The sequence below is a fragment of the Halichoerus grypus genome, chromosome 3, assembly GCF_964656455.1.
Source record: "Halichoerus grypus chromosome 3, mHalGry1.hap1.1, whole genome shotgun sequence".
NCBI lineage: Eukaryota > Metazoa > Chordata > Mammalia > Carnivora > Phocidae > Halichoerus > Halichoerus grypus.
In genome coordinates, this window is record NC_135714.1 from 76,019,093 (window position 1) to 76,039,666 (window position 20,574).

General features: G+C 35.5%; 1 protein-coding gene across 2 annotated transcripts in view; it reads left to right on the plus strand.

Moving 5' to 3' along the window:
- The window catches only part of GRID2 (glutamate ionotropic receptor delta type subunit 2), a 1,423,646-nt gene that overhangs the window by 1,050,488 nt on the left and 352,584 nt on the right, over window positions 1-20,574 (plus strand). For both annotated transcript variants that reach the window (XM_078068970.1, XM_078068969.1), the window contains exon 9: window positions 10,771-10,872. In XM_078068970.1, the coding sequence (XP_077925096.1) occupies window positions 10,771-10,872 (102 nt within the window). The remainder of the gene's footprint in view (window positions 1-10,770; window positions 10,873-20,574) is intronic.

The following is a 20,574-nucleotide window of genomic DNA, read 5'->3' on the forward strand; positions in this document are numbered from 1 at the left end:
GCCTTAGCATCAGATCAACTGATGGCAATGGCTGATTGTACTGTTTATGGCAAGAGTTATTTGGAAAATTTGAATGAGTAATCCTCTCTTGATCATCACAGGAATGACTCTTGGTATGAATCCAGTCATATTAAACAATTATAGAATCACAAAGCTAGAAAGGATTTTATGAGAACTAGCTGATTTATTTCTTACCTTGCAATAAAACCCACATGCCACAAAGTACTCTAGGCAACTGAAACTTAATCTCCGAGAAAAATAAGACCCATTCATTCATCCAACAAATATTTATTATTTGTGAATTTTCTAGGTGCTTGGTATCCATTAGTACACAAAACAGGCAAAAACCTCCGCCTTTGTGGAACTTGTAGTTTAATGGGGCAATAAAAAGGATTCCATGGGTTTCCCTTTATCAATATCAGTAATCCTTGTTGGCTTTATATATATTGGAGGTTGCTTTGCTCATATTATAAGAAACTATCGACAAAATAGACCTAATCACTAATAGTTGTGAGAAAAGAGTTTAGAATTTATTTGCATCAATCCCTTACTTGAAATAAAAACTAGGCCTTCAAATGCCCAATCCAACATTCTTTACTTTTTGCCCACTTCTTCAAAAATATCTTCTTTTTCCTACATTGATGTAGTTATAGAATGCATTCACAAAACCTAGCACAACTTCCATATAATTAGCTATAAATCTTTTGGTTCCATATGACAGAAACCCAACTTGAATAGTTGAGGTTAAAGGAAAGGGGGGGTGTGGGTTAAGCAAATAAATTTTAGTTTTTCAAGGACCCCAAAACACAAATAGAGCTACTCCTAGGAAATGAGCACTCAGACACCATTGGGACTGTCCATGTGCCCCTTGCTCTATTCTCTTCTGAAAAATTATCCTATTGATTGAAGTCAGAATCACCTAGTGGTTTCTGGTGCTAAACTGCCTGGGTTCAAATCCTGATGATTTCACTTTTGAGCTGAGTAATCTGGAACAGGTCAATAATCTTTCTAATCCTCAATTTCCTCATCTGTTAAAATTAGGATAATTAATAGTATCCACCTATAGGATTATAGCAAAAAAGTAAATTAAATAATTTCCAGGGCTTTGGTACAATGCCTGCCTCATAGGAAGTCTTCAATAAATGCGAACTGTCATTACAAAGTAAGAAATGTCAAGGGCGAGCTGGTTAGAGCTGAGCTGCTGGGTATGGGAGTAGTCAATTAAGACAAGCCAAAATGAACATCAATTAAGCCTTTATTCACTTAGGAAAAGAAAGTTAGAAAGAAGGTCCTGGCTCCCCCAGTGTCCCTTATTTTCATACAGAATGACACCAGGTGAGAGTCAGATGTATCAGCACATATGGGGGAATTGTCTCTCTGCTGGAGCAAACCCTGAGGCTCCTGCAGTTTTATGGACCAGTGCAGGTGTGAGGAGGAAGGCAAGGAGAAGGGAAGGGCTAGGAATGGAAAAATATCAAGTCAGAATACCAGAAAGTGTCTTCAAGGCAATCCCCTCCCTCAGCCAGAATGTTCTCAGCAGAGGCTCCTAGGGAAAGGCCTAAGGCCAAGGCCCAGATAAAGAGGCCTCTGAACGGAGGCTTCTGGGCTAAGCAGGCAGATATTGCCTAAAAATGTGGCCAGCCAAAGGGACCTGAGTTCTTGACTACAACTCTCTTCAATATAAAGCCATCCTAATTGCCTGTATTCAGGCCTAAAATATCATTCATAGATTTTTGGCCAGGAGCTGTACTCTTTAAGAGGATTTTGCATTGTTGAGAGAGCTTTCCCCTCCTAGATGGGTAATGTTTTATCCCCTAAAGTTTCAACACTTCATATTTCATGGATATTTTGTGGTTTTCCTTTTAGTGAGATAGTATAGGTACATGTCTTAAAATGAGTCTTGGAATATAAGAAATACCCATCATAGGTTATGTTTTACTCTTATTGTTGTTGTTGCTATTGTTGTTGTTGTTGTTATATAATTGTTCAAATGATAGGACTAACATAACAACTTATTTTATTCTCTACAGGGTTAGGTAATGTCATCATTCCTCATACTGAAGGCTTCTGAAAAATCATTCCTTGATCTTATTATGTAGAGCTTATCCTCTCTGTACCCAGGAAGAATGAGAGTTGCAAATCTACATTCCCAAAAACAAACACAAAAATTTAGTAGCTGGCAGCATAACATCTTGGCTATCTACTGAGATCTTCATTTAAGGCATTGTTTAAAAAATAATCAACAATCACTACAAGATGTATGAAGTTTCCTGTTTAAAAAGCATCTAAATTTGTTTTAGTATTCAATAAAAATGGAAGTCCCACTTTGTGCCAGAATTATGTATTTAAGAAGGTAGTGGGGAGACAAAAACAGTAATTTTTCCTGACTTAATGGAAACTTACAGATAATTAGTACAATAAATGTTAATCTATGAAGGAGAGGAACATGATACTACATTGGAGGGAACAGAGCTAACCTGGGAGGTGGGGACAGGTAGTCAGGGAAGGTTTACACTAACCTATAGATGTTTACACTGAGATCTAAAATATGAGTAAGAGTGAATTCAGTAATTCATTGAAGAATGGCAGGTGTCTAGATTCCTCCACTCAAGGAAAACCATATCATCAAAACCATTGTTTCTCAAATTTGGCTACACTTTAGAATCATCTTGGAAACTTTTTTTTTAAAGATTTATTTACTTATTTGAGAGAGAGATGGAGCACACACACCCATGTGCAAGTGGAGGGCACAGAGGGAGAGGGAGAGAGAGAATCCTCAAGCAGACCCCCCCACTGAGTGCAGAGCCCAATGCTGTGGGGCTCGATCTCCCGACCCTGAGATCATGACCTGAGCTGAAACCAAGAGTCAGCCACTTAACCAACTGAGCGACCCAGGTGCCCCATCTTGGAAACTTTAGAAAATACTGGTGTCTGGATTTCATGTCCAGAAATCCTGATTTAATTGGCATGGCATATAGCTGTGGCATTGTTTTTGTTTGTTTTTTTGTTTTCTTTTGTTTTCACTCCCAAGCAGTTCTGATATACTTCAGTGTTTGAGAAATAATGTTTAAATCCTTAAGGCAGGAGGAGTGTGTCTAACTCAAGAAACTGAAGGAAAACGAGTACGGTTGGAGTTCAAACACTGAGAGAGAATGTGGTGCGACATGAGATTGTGAATGTAAAATGTGACAAATCACACAGGTCTTGGTTGGCCACATTAGAAGTTTGGTCTTTCTCTTGATAACAGTGGAAAACTGTGGAAAGATTTTAGACAGAGGACATCATTTTTAATTTATATTTATGTTACAACATAGAGTGAAGATTGTAAAAGAGAAGCAATGAAGTTAGCTTGGACTAGGATGGTGGCAAGGAGATGGAGTTAAATGGATTTGGGAGTTTGTTTTTGGAAGGGAAATTGGCAGATTGGCAATGGATTAGATATGTGTGGTTGTAAGACAGATTTATTAGTTTTTGGCTAGTGGGAGGATGGATGGTAGGGGGTAGATTATGAGTTTGATTTTTCATTTTTTTTTTTTAATTTTTTTTTAAGATTTTATTTATTTATTTGACAGAGAGAGACACAGCGAGAGAGGGAACACAAGCAGGGGGAGTGGGAGAGGGAGAAGCAGGCTTCCCGCAGAGCAGGGAGCCCGATGCGGGGCTCGATCCCAGCACCCTGGGATCATGACCTGAGCCGAAGGCAGACACTTAACGACTGAGCCACCCAGGCGCCCCATGAGTTTAATCTTTTAGATATTTGAGGTGACTTTGAGTTATCTAAGCAGAAACATTGAAGAGATAGTAAAATATAAACAGATGTCCGGGCTTCAGATTTTAGATTATTTGGGAAAAAAGATCTACAGTACAATAGAAATGCTTTAAGTTAAACTTTTTAAGTGTTCGTTAACTTTGTAATTTCAAAAAAATAAATATTTTACTTATGCAAAACACTGTAATAGGCACTGGGCACACAAAGATGATTAAGATGGTACCCCTGATTATTTAATAGACGAGGAAAGAAAGAGAATTCTAATGTGGTTTTAAAATGAAGATTCCCCCGTTAAAACATCTCAAGATAGCAAAGAATGAAGGAGAGGAAAATCCAGCAAATTTTATCAGGTTGTAATCACTAAATGCTAAAATATTATTAGAAAAAAATCTGATCAGAAAAAAAGGAAAGCTAGTAGAATTTGAGTGAAGGGAATCACCCTGAAGAATTACAAAAATTGGCAAAGGTACAATATGATAATAGGACACGATCTCAGGGGATGTTTTGCTTTTTCATTCAGTTTTGAACTGGAGAGACAAAAAAAGAAAAAAGGAAGGAGAAAAAGAAAAAGAGGGAGAAGAAAAAGGATAACAGGAGTTTTAATGAATGCATTCATTTATCAGATATTTATTGGTACCTACCGTGTTCTAATATATCAATACTATGATAAGGGCTAGGGGTACAAGAGTAGACAAGGTAGGCATCATTCTGACTTCACAGAGTTTATAACCTCCTATCCTATTTAGAGCAAGAAAAATAAAATTGCTTGTTTATTTGAGAAAGTATCCCTAGTTAGCTTTTGTAAAGGAAGCCAGTAAAAATGATGCCTTCAGTCAATGAGGTTAAGTAGCCATTCTATGAGACTGCATTCCCTGGGTGTTAAGGCAAGTTTTAGAGCAGGACTTCTCAATCTTGGCTGGAGGTTGAAATCACCTGGAGAGCCGTACATAAGACTGATGCCTGGATCCCATCCCTGGAGATTTGGACTTCATTGTTCTGGGTTTGTGCTGGTACATAGGAAGTGTTTAAAATTTTCAGGGGATTCTAATATGCAGCCAAAGTTTGAGAACCACAGCTTTAGAGGCATGCTTCCTCACTGAAACTAGGAAGGGACTCCAAATGATGAGGCTGAGCAAGAAACAAGAGTGCTGATTTTATAGGAATGATGATAATTAACACTTCTTTAGTCTTTAGGTGTCAAGAACACTTCTAAATACTTGATATATATGAAGTCAGTTAAGAATGCCACCAACCCTGTGAGGAAGTCGCTTTTACTGTGCCCATTTGAGAGGTGAAAAAACTGAGGCCCAAAGACACATGTGCAGCAAGTGTCAGAGTAGGTGCTTGAACCTAAGCAGTCTGGTTCTAGAGTTTCTGATCTTAGCCACTATGATATACTGCCTCTAGATATAGTGTAACAGTAATTTTACACCAAGAAGAATTATACAAGAAGGGAAAACTTATAATAATGGTAAAATATTATTAAATCAGTTAAATGCCAGGTGATAACTGAGAGTAATTATTATGGCTGCATAAAACATCTTTGAGCTATTTTTTTTCATATCTATAGCTTCTCATGTTTATATTCTTCATTTGTGGAAATCAGCTAAGTTCATCTTATTTTACATGTACATTGTTACATGGTACAGAAATTTTGTTTGCAGCAGCAATACAGGGAAATGTAAGCAGTGGAATCAGGGGATATTTTTTTCTGATTTCTTTTTCAAAGACATTTTCTCCTAAAGAAAACTCAAGAGCTAAGGCTATTTCACATAATCTAAAGAACGTCTACTACTTCATGGTAATGACCAAGTGTAGGAATAGAATCTTAGGAGGAAATAATCATCCCCTAGGGAGCAAGTCCTACAAATTGAACCTGTTTTACAGGTGGAAATATCACCAAAAAAATTATTATTGGAGGGATTACTGACACACCACATGCCTGTACATATCAAAGAAAAAATTCCAATTTAACTCTATAAAACATGTATCTGAGCCAACCTGCCATATGTATTTCTTTTTACATTTTCTATCCCATTATAGAAGTAATATCTACCAAATAAATGCTGTGCATTTCTAAATGGTTAGCTTTTGGCTACTTTGCCTATGCCTTATTGTTCCTTTTTTTCCTCTGAAGGCTGAGAAAGCAAATAAAGGAAATGCAGTGGCCGGCAGCCCATAGCCTGCAGTGCGGTGGATAGTCTGTGTCCTGCAGCTGGAGCTTCCATACTATAGCCAGGCTTTGTTTGTTGCATATGAATACAAGCTAATAAATGTAGGGAATTCCATTTGGTATTCAATTAAGAGCTCTCTTGACTCCTGTGATTAAGGCCTATGGCTATTAAGCGTAAAATTAAAGTTGAACAGTTCAGCTCTTTTTTGACATTATAACACTGCCTGAAAAATAGTGATGCAAAACCAAGTCAAACGTCATCCTTTAAAGCCCCTGAACAAATGAAAAGAGGAAATATTGAAAGGAAAAGAGTAAATATCTAAAACTTGCTCATTTGCTAATGACGTGACACATCATGTTAGGAGCCTATTAGTGTCCTCATGCAAATACAGCAACCATTTTGTTGAACACAAGATATTACATTGATTTTAACAGAGAGCGACAAGATTATTATTGCTAAAGCTCCAATGAAGGGGATAATTAAAGCATTAAGCATTTTTAAGGTTTTAAAGTGACTTTCAGCAATAACCAGATAATACTATAGGAAATCGATATACTGTAATTGAAAGGAAATTGAATTGGTCTTTATTTTTTTAATCCCTTCTAAATTTTCTCTAGACTGTAAGACCATGGGAGATAGTGAATCTTGTCTTGCCATCAGCAGTATGACTTTCTGTAAATCTCATGTGCTGCAGGGGCTACTTTTATTATTTTTTTACTTAGGAAGTGTTCAGCTGAATAGAGAGTATTATAAGATTCTGTGTGAATTATCTTTATTAGTCTCTGGCCTCATTGTTTAAAAAAAGGGGGGGGACCAAAAATAAAAACGCAATCAGACAAAAACAACCTTCTCCACATATCCAGAGAAATCAAGTTAATAGAATTTCTAACAATGAAACCAGAGAAATTGTTAGATAAGCCTCACACTTGAACTTAAATAAAATTCTTCTAGGTTTTTTTTTTTTTTTTAAATCAAACACTATGCCTGTCAATCTGGCTACACTGCAAGGAATATGACCCATTGTAGATACAAATTCATTTTGAATCTGTGTGAACCTAACTCATTTGTATTGCTTATTATTGGAAAGAGCTATTACAATCAAACAGAAAAGCTTGAAGGGAACCTCAGGGAGATGAGTGGCTATGAACAGAAATTAAGGAATCTTAAAACTTGAAAAATCCTTCAAAAAGATGTGAATAATCAACATTTTCTCTGTGTGTTTCTGTTGTTTATTTCCTCATTTATTTCTGGTGTACATTTTGAGAAGTATCATAGACCTTATGATGAATGAGATGTGTTCCACACTTATCTGTAGTAATTTGGTGACACAAAGTAGAGATTTCCAGAAATGTTTTTGAGAATCTCTTGTCCATTTCATTTTTCTGTTACTTTCCTTATTCTCCTCAATGCCTCTTGACTGATTAAGTGGATAAAAGATAACACAGTAGAAGGAGCACAGTCTCTCAATTCTCAGTTTCCCCTTCTGTAGAATGCAGATAATAATGTTGCCTTTCTCATTGTATTGTTTTGAGAAGTAAATTAATTAATATAAGTAAAGACCTCAGAGGATTATATACTATGCATTATGTACATGTTATAATTTCTTTGATAAAAATTATGATGATGATGATTTGCATTTTTAATTGTATTGCCAAAATGTGAATTCACCAGTTGTTATATTGAGGCAGCTACTTAACAATTCTGAGCTTTAAGTTTTTGACTAAAATATAGGAATAATGTTTTCTCTACCTACCTTAAATAGATATTTATGAAAAAAATTCATAAGCTATAAAACAGCACTGCAATTGAAAGCACTGAATCTGGACTTTTATTTTTTATTTTTTTAAAGATTTTATTTATTTACCTGAGAGAGAGAGAGAGAGGGAGAGAGAGTGAGGACAAGCAGGGGAGGGGCAGAGGAAGAGGGAGAAGCAGACTCCCTGCTACACAGGGAGCCCGATGCGGGGCTCGATCCCAGGACCTGGAGATCATGACCTGAGCTGAAGGCAGATGCTCAACTGACTGAGTCACCCAGGCGCCCCAAATCTGGGCTTTTAAAAGCACTTGTTTAAATCCTAGTTTTATCTCTTAGTAGTTATGTGACTTTAGTAAGCCCTTAGTTTCTATGTTTATAAAATAAAAATTGTAGCAACACCTTCTCCTACAGTTATTTTGAGGCTTAAATGAGATCAAGTATAAAGAGCTCAGTATCATGGCTAACACTTAGAAATTATTCCAAAAAATGTAAAAAAAATAGTTCTATTCAATATAGGAAATAAGTATTATCTTAATTTCTGAATGATTTCTTTGTTTTGCCCCATTTTGATATGTGACAAGTGGATATATTTTATTTCTAGTTTTCCAGATAATCTGTATTCTAAACATTCTCTACCTCAAAATTCATCTCTGAAATTCCTAGCTCTTGGTGTCCATAGCTAATATTCAGCCAACTTTAAGTGTTAGAGTTTGTACATATGAACAACTGAATTAAGTAAAAGGTGTTACCAATCCTAAAAATCCCAGCTGTTATGATGAAGAGAAACAACTTTACAAGTACTATGATCAAAAGACACGTGAGTCAAATAGCAAGCCACGGGGTGGGGGGGTGAGGAGAGAGAGAAAATAGAAATGGGAAAAATCATCAGGCAGAGGAGAAAATGATGTCTTGTAATATATATGAGAAAGAACTTGGCCAATTTTTTTTTTTTAAAGTGAGAAGTAACATTATATATGTACACATGATATATATATATACAAATGTTTAAGTTACGGCCCGCGTCTGAAGACAAATATTTTTATTGTTATTTCAAAATCCCAAATGTTTGAGTGCCTTAGAATTTTTAAACCATTGACTATATTTAGTTTTGTTTAAAGGAAGATGTAATTAAGAAGCTAGAAATTATATATGTTTAAATGTTTGTCCAGAACATTGTTGAAACAAATTGCTCAGCAAGTTTTATTGTTATTCCATAGTAAATATTTTGACTAGTCAATCACCAAAATGCTATGGTCAAGTTGGCATTAATAGATGTCATTCATTTAGGCAAACTGACAGTAGATTCACCAAGGAAGACAAAAAAAGAAATCCTTGTATTTACTTTGGTAACTTAGCCATATTTACCTTGAACAACATGATGTCCTAAAAGCTACTCATTAAGCTTAGAATTAAGTAATAGAACTGTAAAAGGTGGATAGTGTAGTAGGTCTTCATTTAATGTCATAAACCACCTTTTCCACCAGTATTAATTTAGTTTAAGAAAATAAAATCTTCTTGAAAAAGTTACTAGAAAAAGTGCACATCAAGGAATGTAATTGAGCATAGACTGGTTGACCTGAGAAGGGAACAAAAAGCTCGAAAGAAATTTCATAAGGTTTTAAATTGGGCAAGAGGACTACACTATCTCTGATAATTAGACTTTCAATACATTTGGATTTGCTAATTGGATCTAAGTTCTAATGAGACTTTTTAGGAAACTAAGAATGATATCATTATATGAATTTAATGTGCTTTTATAGTTGAAACCTACAATTAGCAGCCCTTTCCAAATTGTTTTAATACAGAGAAAGCTGGCTTTTTGTTTATATTGTGACATCCCTTCTCTTAAGATATATTATGTATATTTTAGGTTTCTTAATTAAACACCTCTTGGGGACTCAAAGAGAAACTTGAGTTTTAATAGGAAGCACCTGAATCTGTTATTTGTGAAGGAGACTTGCCAGTATATTTCCAACTTTGGAAGCCACAAACAAAATGCAATACAAGGAAATAAATCAGTCTTCAGGAGGAAGCAGCACAAATAACCAGGTGCCCCTATAAACCATTCAGTCAATCAGAGCAGTCTCCAAATATGACGGAAGATCTGTTACATTTTTGAAGCATGCAGATATGGAATAGGTTCCCAAAAGTGAAGGCTCATGGATCTAGTATCAGAATTGATAGCATGGCATTTCTTCCCAAGATGTGCATTACAGCATTCTTTTTGCAGCTTTGTTCCTTGGATTATCTGCTAATTCAAGTCATAAGATCTCTTTTTTTCTCCTTATTTCTGAATTGAGAGTCATCAGTTTTTATCCTGTTGTGATTTATAGGCAGCGATTTTAAAACTGGGAGCCCTCAGATATGGATATTTGGAGATCATGACCTGAGCTGAAGAGAAATGTAAAATGTAAAATGTAAAATTTAACCAGTATTTGGAGTGTAAAGAGCAGTGAATCATTGCAAGACTTTAAGGGAAAGGCTGCTGCCAAAATATTCCAAGGAAATTGATAGCACTGACAAAAAAGGCAAATTATATTGTTGTATGTACTGTGAATACTTGAAAACAACAAAGCCATATACATGATTTTTCCCCTCAAATAAAAGCAGAAACCCTTCTAACTGTATTAAAAATCTTGTAGTTTTTTTCCAATAAAGGCAGTGTAATATCTAATTAAAACCATTGAAACTATAAGAAAATCTAACTTGTGCAATAATTGATATATTAAGAACAGACATTATACTAGAATTATATGTGCTATTATTTTTCCAATTAGTACATTATGGGGACTAAGTTATTGGTGTATTATAACTCCTTATTAAATCAATGTCCTTAGTAGAGTCTCCTAAAGCATATTGGATACTGTCATATGCCATATAATGATTTTTAAAAGCAGGAAATGGAATTTCTGATTGCTTCATTTGCTATTAAAAAAGAAAACTTGTGCAGGACCCTTCCTATACCAGTTATTCCAAGAGATATCACACAGTTTTCTGAAAGACTTTTGCATAGGTGATTGGATTGGACTGTTCTTCAGGCAGGAAAGTGACCAACCTATTTTACCTTTCAGCTTGGGTGCTGGAATCCTGTCACAGGGCTGAATGGATCACTGACTGACAAGAAACTAGAGAATAACATGCGTGGAGTGGTTCTACGTGTGGTGACTGTTCTGGTAAGTCTGATCTGAGCCTTGTGGTTCTGGCTTCTAGAAGTTACTTTATCCCTCATTTCTTTATGTTTTATTAAGTGATGCCATAATCTTAAAAGAACTTTTAACAAATCCTGACTATGCTTTCAAAGATATGTTTAATGGTCATATTTTCCAACCTTCAATTTATATGGATCAGAATCAGATTTTTGCAGGCTTTACTTTTAATTACAGTGCTTTTGTCAGTAACTTTCTGAGACATTTTAGTCCCAGTTTGCTATTCATGATAAAGTAACGGTCTCCCTCAGGTATTCTGTTACTGTAAGTATGCATAAATAAGAGTAACCATGCCAAACAAGGCTAGAGTTGACCGAATGTAGTACATTCAATAATACTCAAACATTGGTAGACCAAAACAATGCTTTTCTAGCAAGAACCTACTTCAAAGGAAAGATCATACAATTGTTTAATAAATATTTATTGAGAATCAACTGTATTCAAGCTCAGTGCTGATTCCTGGGGACCACTGATGAATAAAGAAATGGATAGATATGATTCTGTCTTTATGAAGCTCACCATCTAGATTCTGTGAATATTATATGGAATTATACAATTATAAATATAATTATACAATTACATTTACTTAGAAAATCAAAAGGTAACTATTATCATTATTCTCTATATTATTATTTTCTCTTCTAAAAGGCATATAAAATTACATGTTAATAGAAATCTTTTTTAACAACAAAATACTCAAATGGATACTGTCTAAATAGCCATAAAGCAGGAAAATATGCATTCTCCCTTGCTATTTCTATGAGTTTAGGCTTATGCTACTTTATAGTCAGTTTCAAAATGTCCATAGTTGTTAACTTTATTTTTCTTTAGAAAAGCCTACTTGTTTTTAAATTTGAAAAAGTCTTTTCTACAGGCTGAATAAATTGCAGAATTAGTAGGTGGAAGAAACCAGTCTTTTTTTTAAATTGCTGCCAATTGAATATCTAGCAAAGCTTATAACAGCAATGGCTGCCCCTTATACATTGATTAATACAAATTAAGTGGACTCAACATAATTTCATTGTTAAAAAAAAGATCTGTATTATTCTCTGTAAGAGTATATTCAAATGAGTAGTCTAGTCCCTATTTTTGGTACCTATAATTTATTCTTAGTTATTATTTTGATAAGATTTTTACTTTTTTGGCAAATAATTAAACTATGAATACTTGACAGCTTGAATGTGATGGTGCTTCTGTATGTACCCAAGGCTGTGGATATGCATCTGCACTGATGTGCTAATATTAAAAAAAAAAAGACAGCCATTTAAAGTGCAGTGAACTATTAGTAGTCTCCTTTCTAGTGATTAACATGGAATCTCAGGAGACAACTTCAATAAAAACAATATATGTACATCGTTTTTATCTTTGAGATTCATATTTCTAAGGCAAGCTAACCTCATTTAGTCACTAAGCAAGTATTTATTTAATACTTTACTGTATGATAGACTTGGTAATGGATTAAATGAATAATACCTATACCTATTACATTATATACCTATTATGTAGGTATATGTCTTCATCTTATAGGTATATTCATACCTCAAGGTACACATAGAATCTTGTTGGGAGATGCACATACAAAAAGAAAACCAGGCAAGAACTATTAAATACTTACTATATGCCAGGTACTTTATGAAGTTATTTGCCTGTATTGTTTTATTTAGTCCTTAAACAGTATTTCCAAGAAATAGATACTTTTCTGATTCCAAGGATGAGGAAGAGGAAACTGGGACATCCAGAGGTTGGTTGGGAAAAAAAAAAAAGAAATGTGGAGGATATACTGATAGTAAGTAGCAGAGAGAGTTAGGATTCAAATCCAGGAAGTGAAACTGACTCCAGACCTCTTAGCCTCTTTCCCCTTAACATTATATTATGTTCTCTCTACTCCTACTGTGATAAGTGTGAGAATTGAGGTATCTATAGGATTTTATTTGGTTTGAGGGCCAAAAATTTTTTACTCTGAATAAGATGACAATGAGTTTTATTGGGAAAGCTGCATATGGCAAATTATTTTAAATTCATTTCCAGGCTGAACAAAATGATTGCTAGGCATGAAATGGTATTGCTTCATGCAATGGTAATGTGTTCATGCCCCAGTCTCACCTTCATGACTCATAATGGCCTCCACGTCCTGTAAGCTCAGCCCTGCCCAGATCCCAAACACGTTAGTGAGTGGATATAGGGAAACAATGTTTCCCCAGGTCTTCTGTGAGGAGATGTGGATTTATCAGTATGTAAAGGGGCCTTACACTTATTACAGTCCCACGATATGCAGCCATTGTACTTAATAATTTTGGAGGCTTACTGTTTCTTCCTGTAATTCCTGTTTGAATGGAAACCGGCCATGACCTTCTTATTTATTTCCTTCTTACAAGCACTCTTCCAGGTCTAGGTCTTACTTACGTGGCCTTGCAGGCTTCTAAGAATGACTCTCCCCTCGACCCACCCGGCAGCTCCAAAATCTTAATGCCCACTAAACCCCGAAACTTAGATTTGGTTTATATTGAACTTGTTTTGGCCACATAAACACCACTTCCTTGTATTCCACGAACTTGCCTCCAACACTATCAAGAAGGGAGAAGGAGGAGGAGGGTTCATGTGTAAAGCCCCTGAGGGGAGGTCTCAGTCTTTACTTCATCCTAACTGCAGTTTAGTCCCAGTTCTACACATACCTGCTTTAGTGCTGAGGCCATTTACGCTATAATGACACACAGGTTAATAAAATTGATTTTCTTTACCTGAGTTTTAAAACCCCCATTCCTATCACTATGAATGATATTTCATTGACTTGAAAGAAATACTCTGATACTTATTTTAAACTAAATAATTCAGCAGCATACCATTTATGAGGGGAAAATAAATGGTACATACAAATGATTAATTAAAGAGAGTCAAATAAAGGGCTTATTAACAAGGATATAAATAGGGTTAAAGGAATCAGCAAGAGGTGTTGATTCATCAGGGCCTAGATGCACAGCAAGTCTTGACTACCCTGAAGTCTGATGGGGCAGGGAGAGGGAGTAGGACTAAGATTTGGCAATAGCTAGAACCATGGGAGAGAGACCATTCAATAGTAGCTGTGAATTTCCATACAGGAAGAGGATGGAGAAAGTCACAGTCAAACCACAATCAGGCAGTGAAGAAGTGGGGAGAAGAGTTATGTCAATTTCACTCCTCCTGTCTTTGCATCCCTTCATTGTCTCCAGGTGAAAATCTAACCAGAAGTCAGGGGGCGAGGAAACCCCAGTAGGGAACGCTACGCAAGTCAGCGTGCCAGGACACAAAGCAGGGCAGCGAAGAGCACAGTGGATCCAGAGGCGAAATAGGGAAAAACCAACACTGGCATCTACTATTTGAAAGGACTTGTTAAAAAGTTTACAAGTGTTATTTAGTCCTTATAAAAACCCTACAAGAGATGTATCAATGACATTAGAAAGATGAAAATAGGGCACAAAAATGTTAACTAAATTTCCATGACCATATGGCTAATAAGAGCTAGAGATAAGTTTCAAGCCCAGAGATTTGGTTTCCAGAGTCCATGTCCTTAGCCTCTCTGATATTCTCCCTTAAGAATCAGAATGAACTCATGTTAGGCTTAAATTAAATATAACTATTGAGATGTGAGGTTTCCAAATTTATGGGATTGATAACTTAGGAGCATTTTTCTAAACAGCATCACCTATGGATAACTTTATACTCAGCCATCTCCAAAGCTACATAAATGTCTTAGAAATGGAGGAGAAGTTGGAATGAGAATAAAATTCAGACCCCACAAGCTTAGTCCTTTTTCTAAACTTTTTATTTTTATATTTGGCCCACTAATCTCTACTTTTTACTGAGTGGACCAAGTGTATTACTACAAGGCACTTATTAAGATTTGTTTTTTCCTTTTAACTTCTGAAGTAATGCAACTATGGATATTATGTCATTCAGTTTTTCATGGTAGTTCACAAAAAGTTGTTGCAAACATGACTGAGTCACAAATATCATTATAATACTTATGAAAATATAGCAGAAAGAAGTTGGCAACAAGTGAAAAGTAAGGCTTGAGAAGGAAGCTATGCTGTACAAGATATCTGAAAACATAAACTGGCATTTAGAAGGAGCTCACTGATTAATAATTCTTATTTGCTTGATTTGGTTTTGCTTAAAACAGACACATGACATCTCTAATGAAACATGAATTCACTCATAAATTCATTTGAGAAATATTTATTGAGTGCCTTCTTCTAGATGCTTGGGGTACATACAAAACAGACAAAGATACTAACTTTTGGGAGTTCCATTCTAGCAGGCACCTTCTAAAGCTCTCAGAATATTTTTGAAAAAAAAAAAATGCAATACCATTGTCCTATAGTAAGTAGGCAACACAGTATTCCTTTGCCATTGCCATAGAAATAATTTTAAAGCTTTGTATAAATGTATGATTGGAAATTTATGGTAAAGCTGTGATAGTGATTTTTCTGTATTTTATAAATTTGAAACTATACCATTTTTAACATTTTAATATCTGTGAAATCAGGATATGTCTTTCAGTTAATTAATGGTTCCTTGCAATTATATTTGGCAGCATATTTTATCTTTATTAGTGGTAGGAAAAACAATTGTGCATTTTATAATTGAAAATATTTTAGATTAAATAATATATGGAGGGTATTTTTATAAAATTAAGTTAATGGATATTCCTGGAAAGTTGAATTCAACTAATCTGGGCAAGAAGCCATCATAAAGAGAGAGACTATTTTAAGGAATACTTCCAAAAGAAAAGAAATAACATTAGGATATGAAGCCAATTTGAAAAAAAAGGACTGTAATAGCAATTTAAAAATTACTATCTAAACTAAAACTATCATTAGAATCACAGAAAGATAAATGTTTAAAATAAACAAAGGCAGCTTATCTTAAACCAGTACCACATAAAACAAAGTCCAAACTATGTGTTGAGAGAAGGTAAGTTTCCCCAAGCAGCTCACCATAAGGTAGCTGTCAACTGAGTTGTCATTTTAAGAGTAATTTACTTTTCCTAAAATATTTCCTTATTATTAGTCTCACTTCTTGGAATTTAGTTTTCAGCAGGCCTTATTTCCCTGTGAAAATTTACATTTTATCTGAGATCAGAGAAAGGTAAAATGACCTAAACCATTAGCCTTGATTCAACTATTTATTGAGCATATGTCATAAGCTAAACATTGTCCTAAATTCCAGAAAGGCAAAGATAAATAAGATGTAGTCCTTGCTTTCCAGGAGCTCTACATAAACCATTTTATCAACATTATTAAGTTCTCTATCAGAAAATAGAACCTGTGTATGAAGGAGTTAGACAGAATTAAATACATTTCATAGAGGCTGAAAAAAGAATGATAAGGTTGAGAGAAATACATAGAAATGGAGAAGGACAGACATCACACTGTTTTTATGATCTAATCTCAGCAGTGACATCTAGGACTGACTTCATGGCTTTACAGGATAATTTAATTCCTTATTTCACTGTGTCCTTTCATTCAGAACTCTTGTAACACTGTTATTTTTTTTTTTTTTTTGGTAGTAATTTCATTAATGTTATATTCTCCCTCTAAAATGTAACAATAAGACACAAAGTTGATTTCACTTATAAAAACAGATCAGTAAATATTTGTTGAAGGAACAAATCAAAATATTCAGATAGCCTGAAGGGGTGTGTGTGTGGTGGGGCAGGGGAGGTAGAAGTAGAGGGAGAGGAAAAGACAAAAAGGAAAGAAAAAGGAAAAAAAAAACTCTATATGTAATTACACAAAAATAAGAACAGGTTGGACATAAGACTATGTCTGTGAATAGGCCACACTATAAATAGGTGGTCTTAAGATTCCTCATTCTTTGGTTTCCATTTCACTAACTCCAAATTTCCAAGAGAGATGGCAAAGGATAGCCTAGAGTGACAGGTATTCTTTTTTCAGCATGGGATTTCATTCCTGAATCTTTTCCCCTTTATTACACCTTGCTGAATCAATCAGACAGTTTTGCTGGAATGCTGGAGACTCCTTTATCTGTTTTATTTACATCTTGAGCAAGTCACTAAGCTTCCTGTTTTTCACTGTTCCCTTCTGAAGAACACCTGGGTTTCTCAAACTTCCCAGAGCTCCCAAATCACCATGGCTGGGTCCATCACTCTCACCAGTCAAAGCCTAAATGGCTGGAAAAGCACAGCATTCAGTTTTTGTAGATTTCTATGCTATTTAGTCCTTCTCACAGAATTCCCTCCCTCTGCTCACCTTTGTGAGGGAGGCAGGAGTGGATATCTGCTATCTCTCTGCCTCCTCAGATAACCATGTCCTAGTGCCCACCCTATTCAGTGTTCCAAATGTGTCTCCTTAGCCTTTCCAACGATTCACCAATACATTAACCCAGCATTATTGATTCAGCATCCTTCCTAGCTAAGCATTTTGCTAGGTGCTAAGGATGCAGAGGTAACAAAATAGCATGATCATTGCATAGAATATGACATCTACTGGGAATATTGACAACATCTAAATAGAGGCACTAATGAATAGTTAAACTGGAAATATAAGGAAATGTTTCCCTGACAGAGAACTACCTGAGGTGTAGCTCCCAAAATGTGAAGGATTGTTATGTATGTCCTAGATGTCTCATAGAAAAAACTTGGAGAAAAAACTTGGAGGGTGGAAGATGGAGACAGGATGTGGGCAACAAGCTAGTTGCACATAAATAAAACCCATGTTATATTATTAGATTATTAAAGTCCAAAATCAGTAGGAATATAGTCATATAATCTATATGCTGTTTGACCAACTCTTATCTCATAAACTCTATAGGTTTGATCTGACACTTAAAATTTTACATTTAGACTCAGTGTTAAATACAAAGAACATAAAGAATTATTTTCAAAAATCAAAAGACTCAAATCTATTAAATCTTTTGACAGATTTGACACTAGGAAATGACTTCACCCACTTATAATGTGTTCAAATAACTATATGCTTTTAAGGTAAAGTAAAAATCTTTAACTCAAAACATCAAGGATCATTCGTATTATGAAATAGCAAGATCCTATATGACAAGAAGTTACAAATAATATTTGATATACTCTTGGTCTTGGAGGCAGTCATTGTTAGCCCTTTTTTCACAATATTTTCATTTCCAATTTATTGATATTTCATAATTCATTTTCCCAGTCTGCAGAAAGTATAGAATTAGACAAAATCAGGATAATGGATAAAGAGGAAAAAAAGCAAAATGGGGTACAATTGTATAGTTCATGATCTTCTAAGGAAAGAGCAATCCAAATAGAAAAAACCTACCTCTTTTTTTCTCTTGGATTGTGCCTCTTTGGAAATTTTTTAATCTTCTTATATTAAATACAAATAAATAAAGCTGGGTTTTGTTGTTTAATGTTAAGGGCCATTATGGCTAATATGTAACCAATAGATTCTCAATTTGTACAATATACAAGAATGCATCAAGTTTAGAAATAGTAATTTATATATGTCAGTATAAGATCAAGGAACACACTTAGTTTCTTCTGGAGACACATAACAAAGGAGTAAATAACATGTGATTAATTTTCTTACTGGAAGTACTTTAGCCTATTTCATTGCCTTTTCTCCACCTAGTCTTCTTTCCTCAAACACTCATACAAAGCATTCGGCATGTACTGGAGAGAGTTCTGGCCTTACCAGTCAAAAGATGTCAGTTCAAGTTTCAGCTTTTCTACTTAATAGATCATTGAGCTTATGGAAACCAAGGGGCTATTTTGAACCTCAGTTTTTCTGTCCATAAAAGGGAAGTAATGAAACTGGCCTTTAGTGAGATCAAATGGGTTTTTATGGGTACATGGGTTAAACTATGTGAAAGCAGTTAGCAAAGTACACAGTGTCCTTAAATATAAGATGTATTGTCTCTGCAGTAGAACAGTGATGTGTAAACTGAAGAAAAGAAAAAATGAGCAAGAGTGATCACAAAAATATAATAATCATTGTCATCAATCTTCAGATTTTTGTGGGAAATTATTTATAGGATCCCAAGGCAGACAAAGACACATAAATTGCAGAATCATGACTTTTAGGCCTAGTTACTGTTACCTTAATTTGAAAACCTGCTAATGAGAGCCACCACAACTCTCCTGCTAGTGAAGCTGGTGCTTTCTAGAGGAAAAATGAGCAGCAACAACAAAAAAATACCTGAGGATAAAAAACGCCCCTAATTATAAACTTCAAAAATTTCTGAAGATCTGTGTATTTAATTATATTGTCTCATAAGAATTGTGTTTGATTCCAGGCTAGCTTTAAATAGATTATATATTAATAAATAACCAAGAAAATACCAGTAATAGCCCTGAAATTCATTGTCCTCAGTTTTTTGCTAAGGACATAGTCCCAGTTTTTGCTACTTGAAAACCTTCAGCATTTTGAACCCCCACAGAGGTTTAAGCTTTCATGAGGTCTCAGCCTATCAGCCTCCTGAGACTAGAGGCAAAGTTAGGGGCCGAGAGAGTAAGCTCAACAAGAGGCTCCACTGGACAGGTACTCACAGCTGGGAGGTGGCAAGCTCTGGTAGCTCCCACAGCAATGTCTGAAGAGGGCTCCTTTGGAAGAGTTTATAAATAATACAGTTTGGTTCAGGGCTTCAGACAAAAATGGCAGCTCTGGCTGGGGTAGTCTCCAGGGGATGTTATATAAAATAAATGGAAGTTGCAATAAAATACAATAAGTGCTATGTCATAAATACTACATTGGAAGTACACAGCATAGCAGTGTGGTGAAAAACATATGCCCTGGAGGAGTTCTACCTTCAAGTTGGCAGAGTGAGGTCTTCATGAACCTACTTCCCAGCAAACAACCAAAACATTGAGTAAATAAATAACAAATAAATAAAACTTTTGAAGTCTGAACATTTTTCTAAGGGCATACAGAAAATGAAGTATCACTTACTCAGGAAAATCTAAAACTCAGTCAGAACAACAGAGTCTGTGGCAGCTGAACTTCATCCTACTCCTCTCCCTTCCACCTCACCTCCTGCCCAGCTCAACTTGATGGAAGCTCCACTCCAAGCAGGTTTTCCCAAGAGGCAGGACTCCCTTACCCCTAAGTTCCCAATCAAGAGTTATTTTATCTGGAGGAACAGGCAGGTAGCATTTCTTGTTAACCTTCCACCTCTAATCTGAAGAGGCTAAATTCCTGGTGAGAGTGGCTAACAGTTTGGGGGCTCCCTTTCTCCACTCAGCTCCCACCCATAGGATGCAGTTTCTCATCCAGGTGTGGCAGGCCTGGAATACTGGGACCTTGATCACTCCAGCTTGCTCCAAAGGTTCCAAGCCGATAAAGGTGAGTGGAGAAGACTGGAGGTTGCACCCAACCCAGTATTCAGAGTAGTGGCACAGAAATTTTGCTCAGGGAAGAGACGTCCATAAGAAAAGAGAAGACATAAGCATTCTCTAATTATTTGAAACAGTATAGGGAAGTTATGCCAAAGTCTCCTCTAAATTTAGAGCAGCAAGCTAAATCATAAGCCAACTAGTTCACCAGTGAAAACCAGGGAAAGTGATAGTTACAAATAGCCTTCCTGGGATCATAAAAAATTTTAAAGGTTGATCTCAAAAATAACCCCTGTCAAAAATTTATTTTGTTCAAACAAATGAACAATTTTTCACCCAGGCTTTATTGAAAACAATAAAGC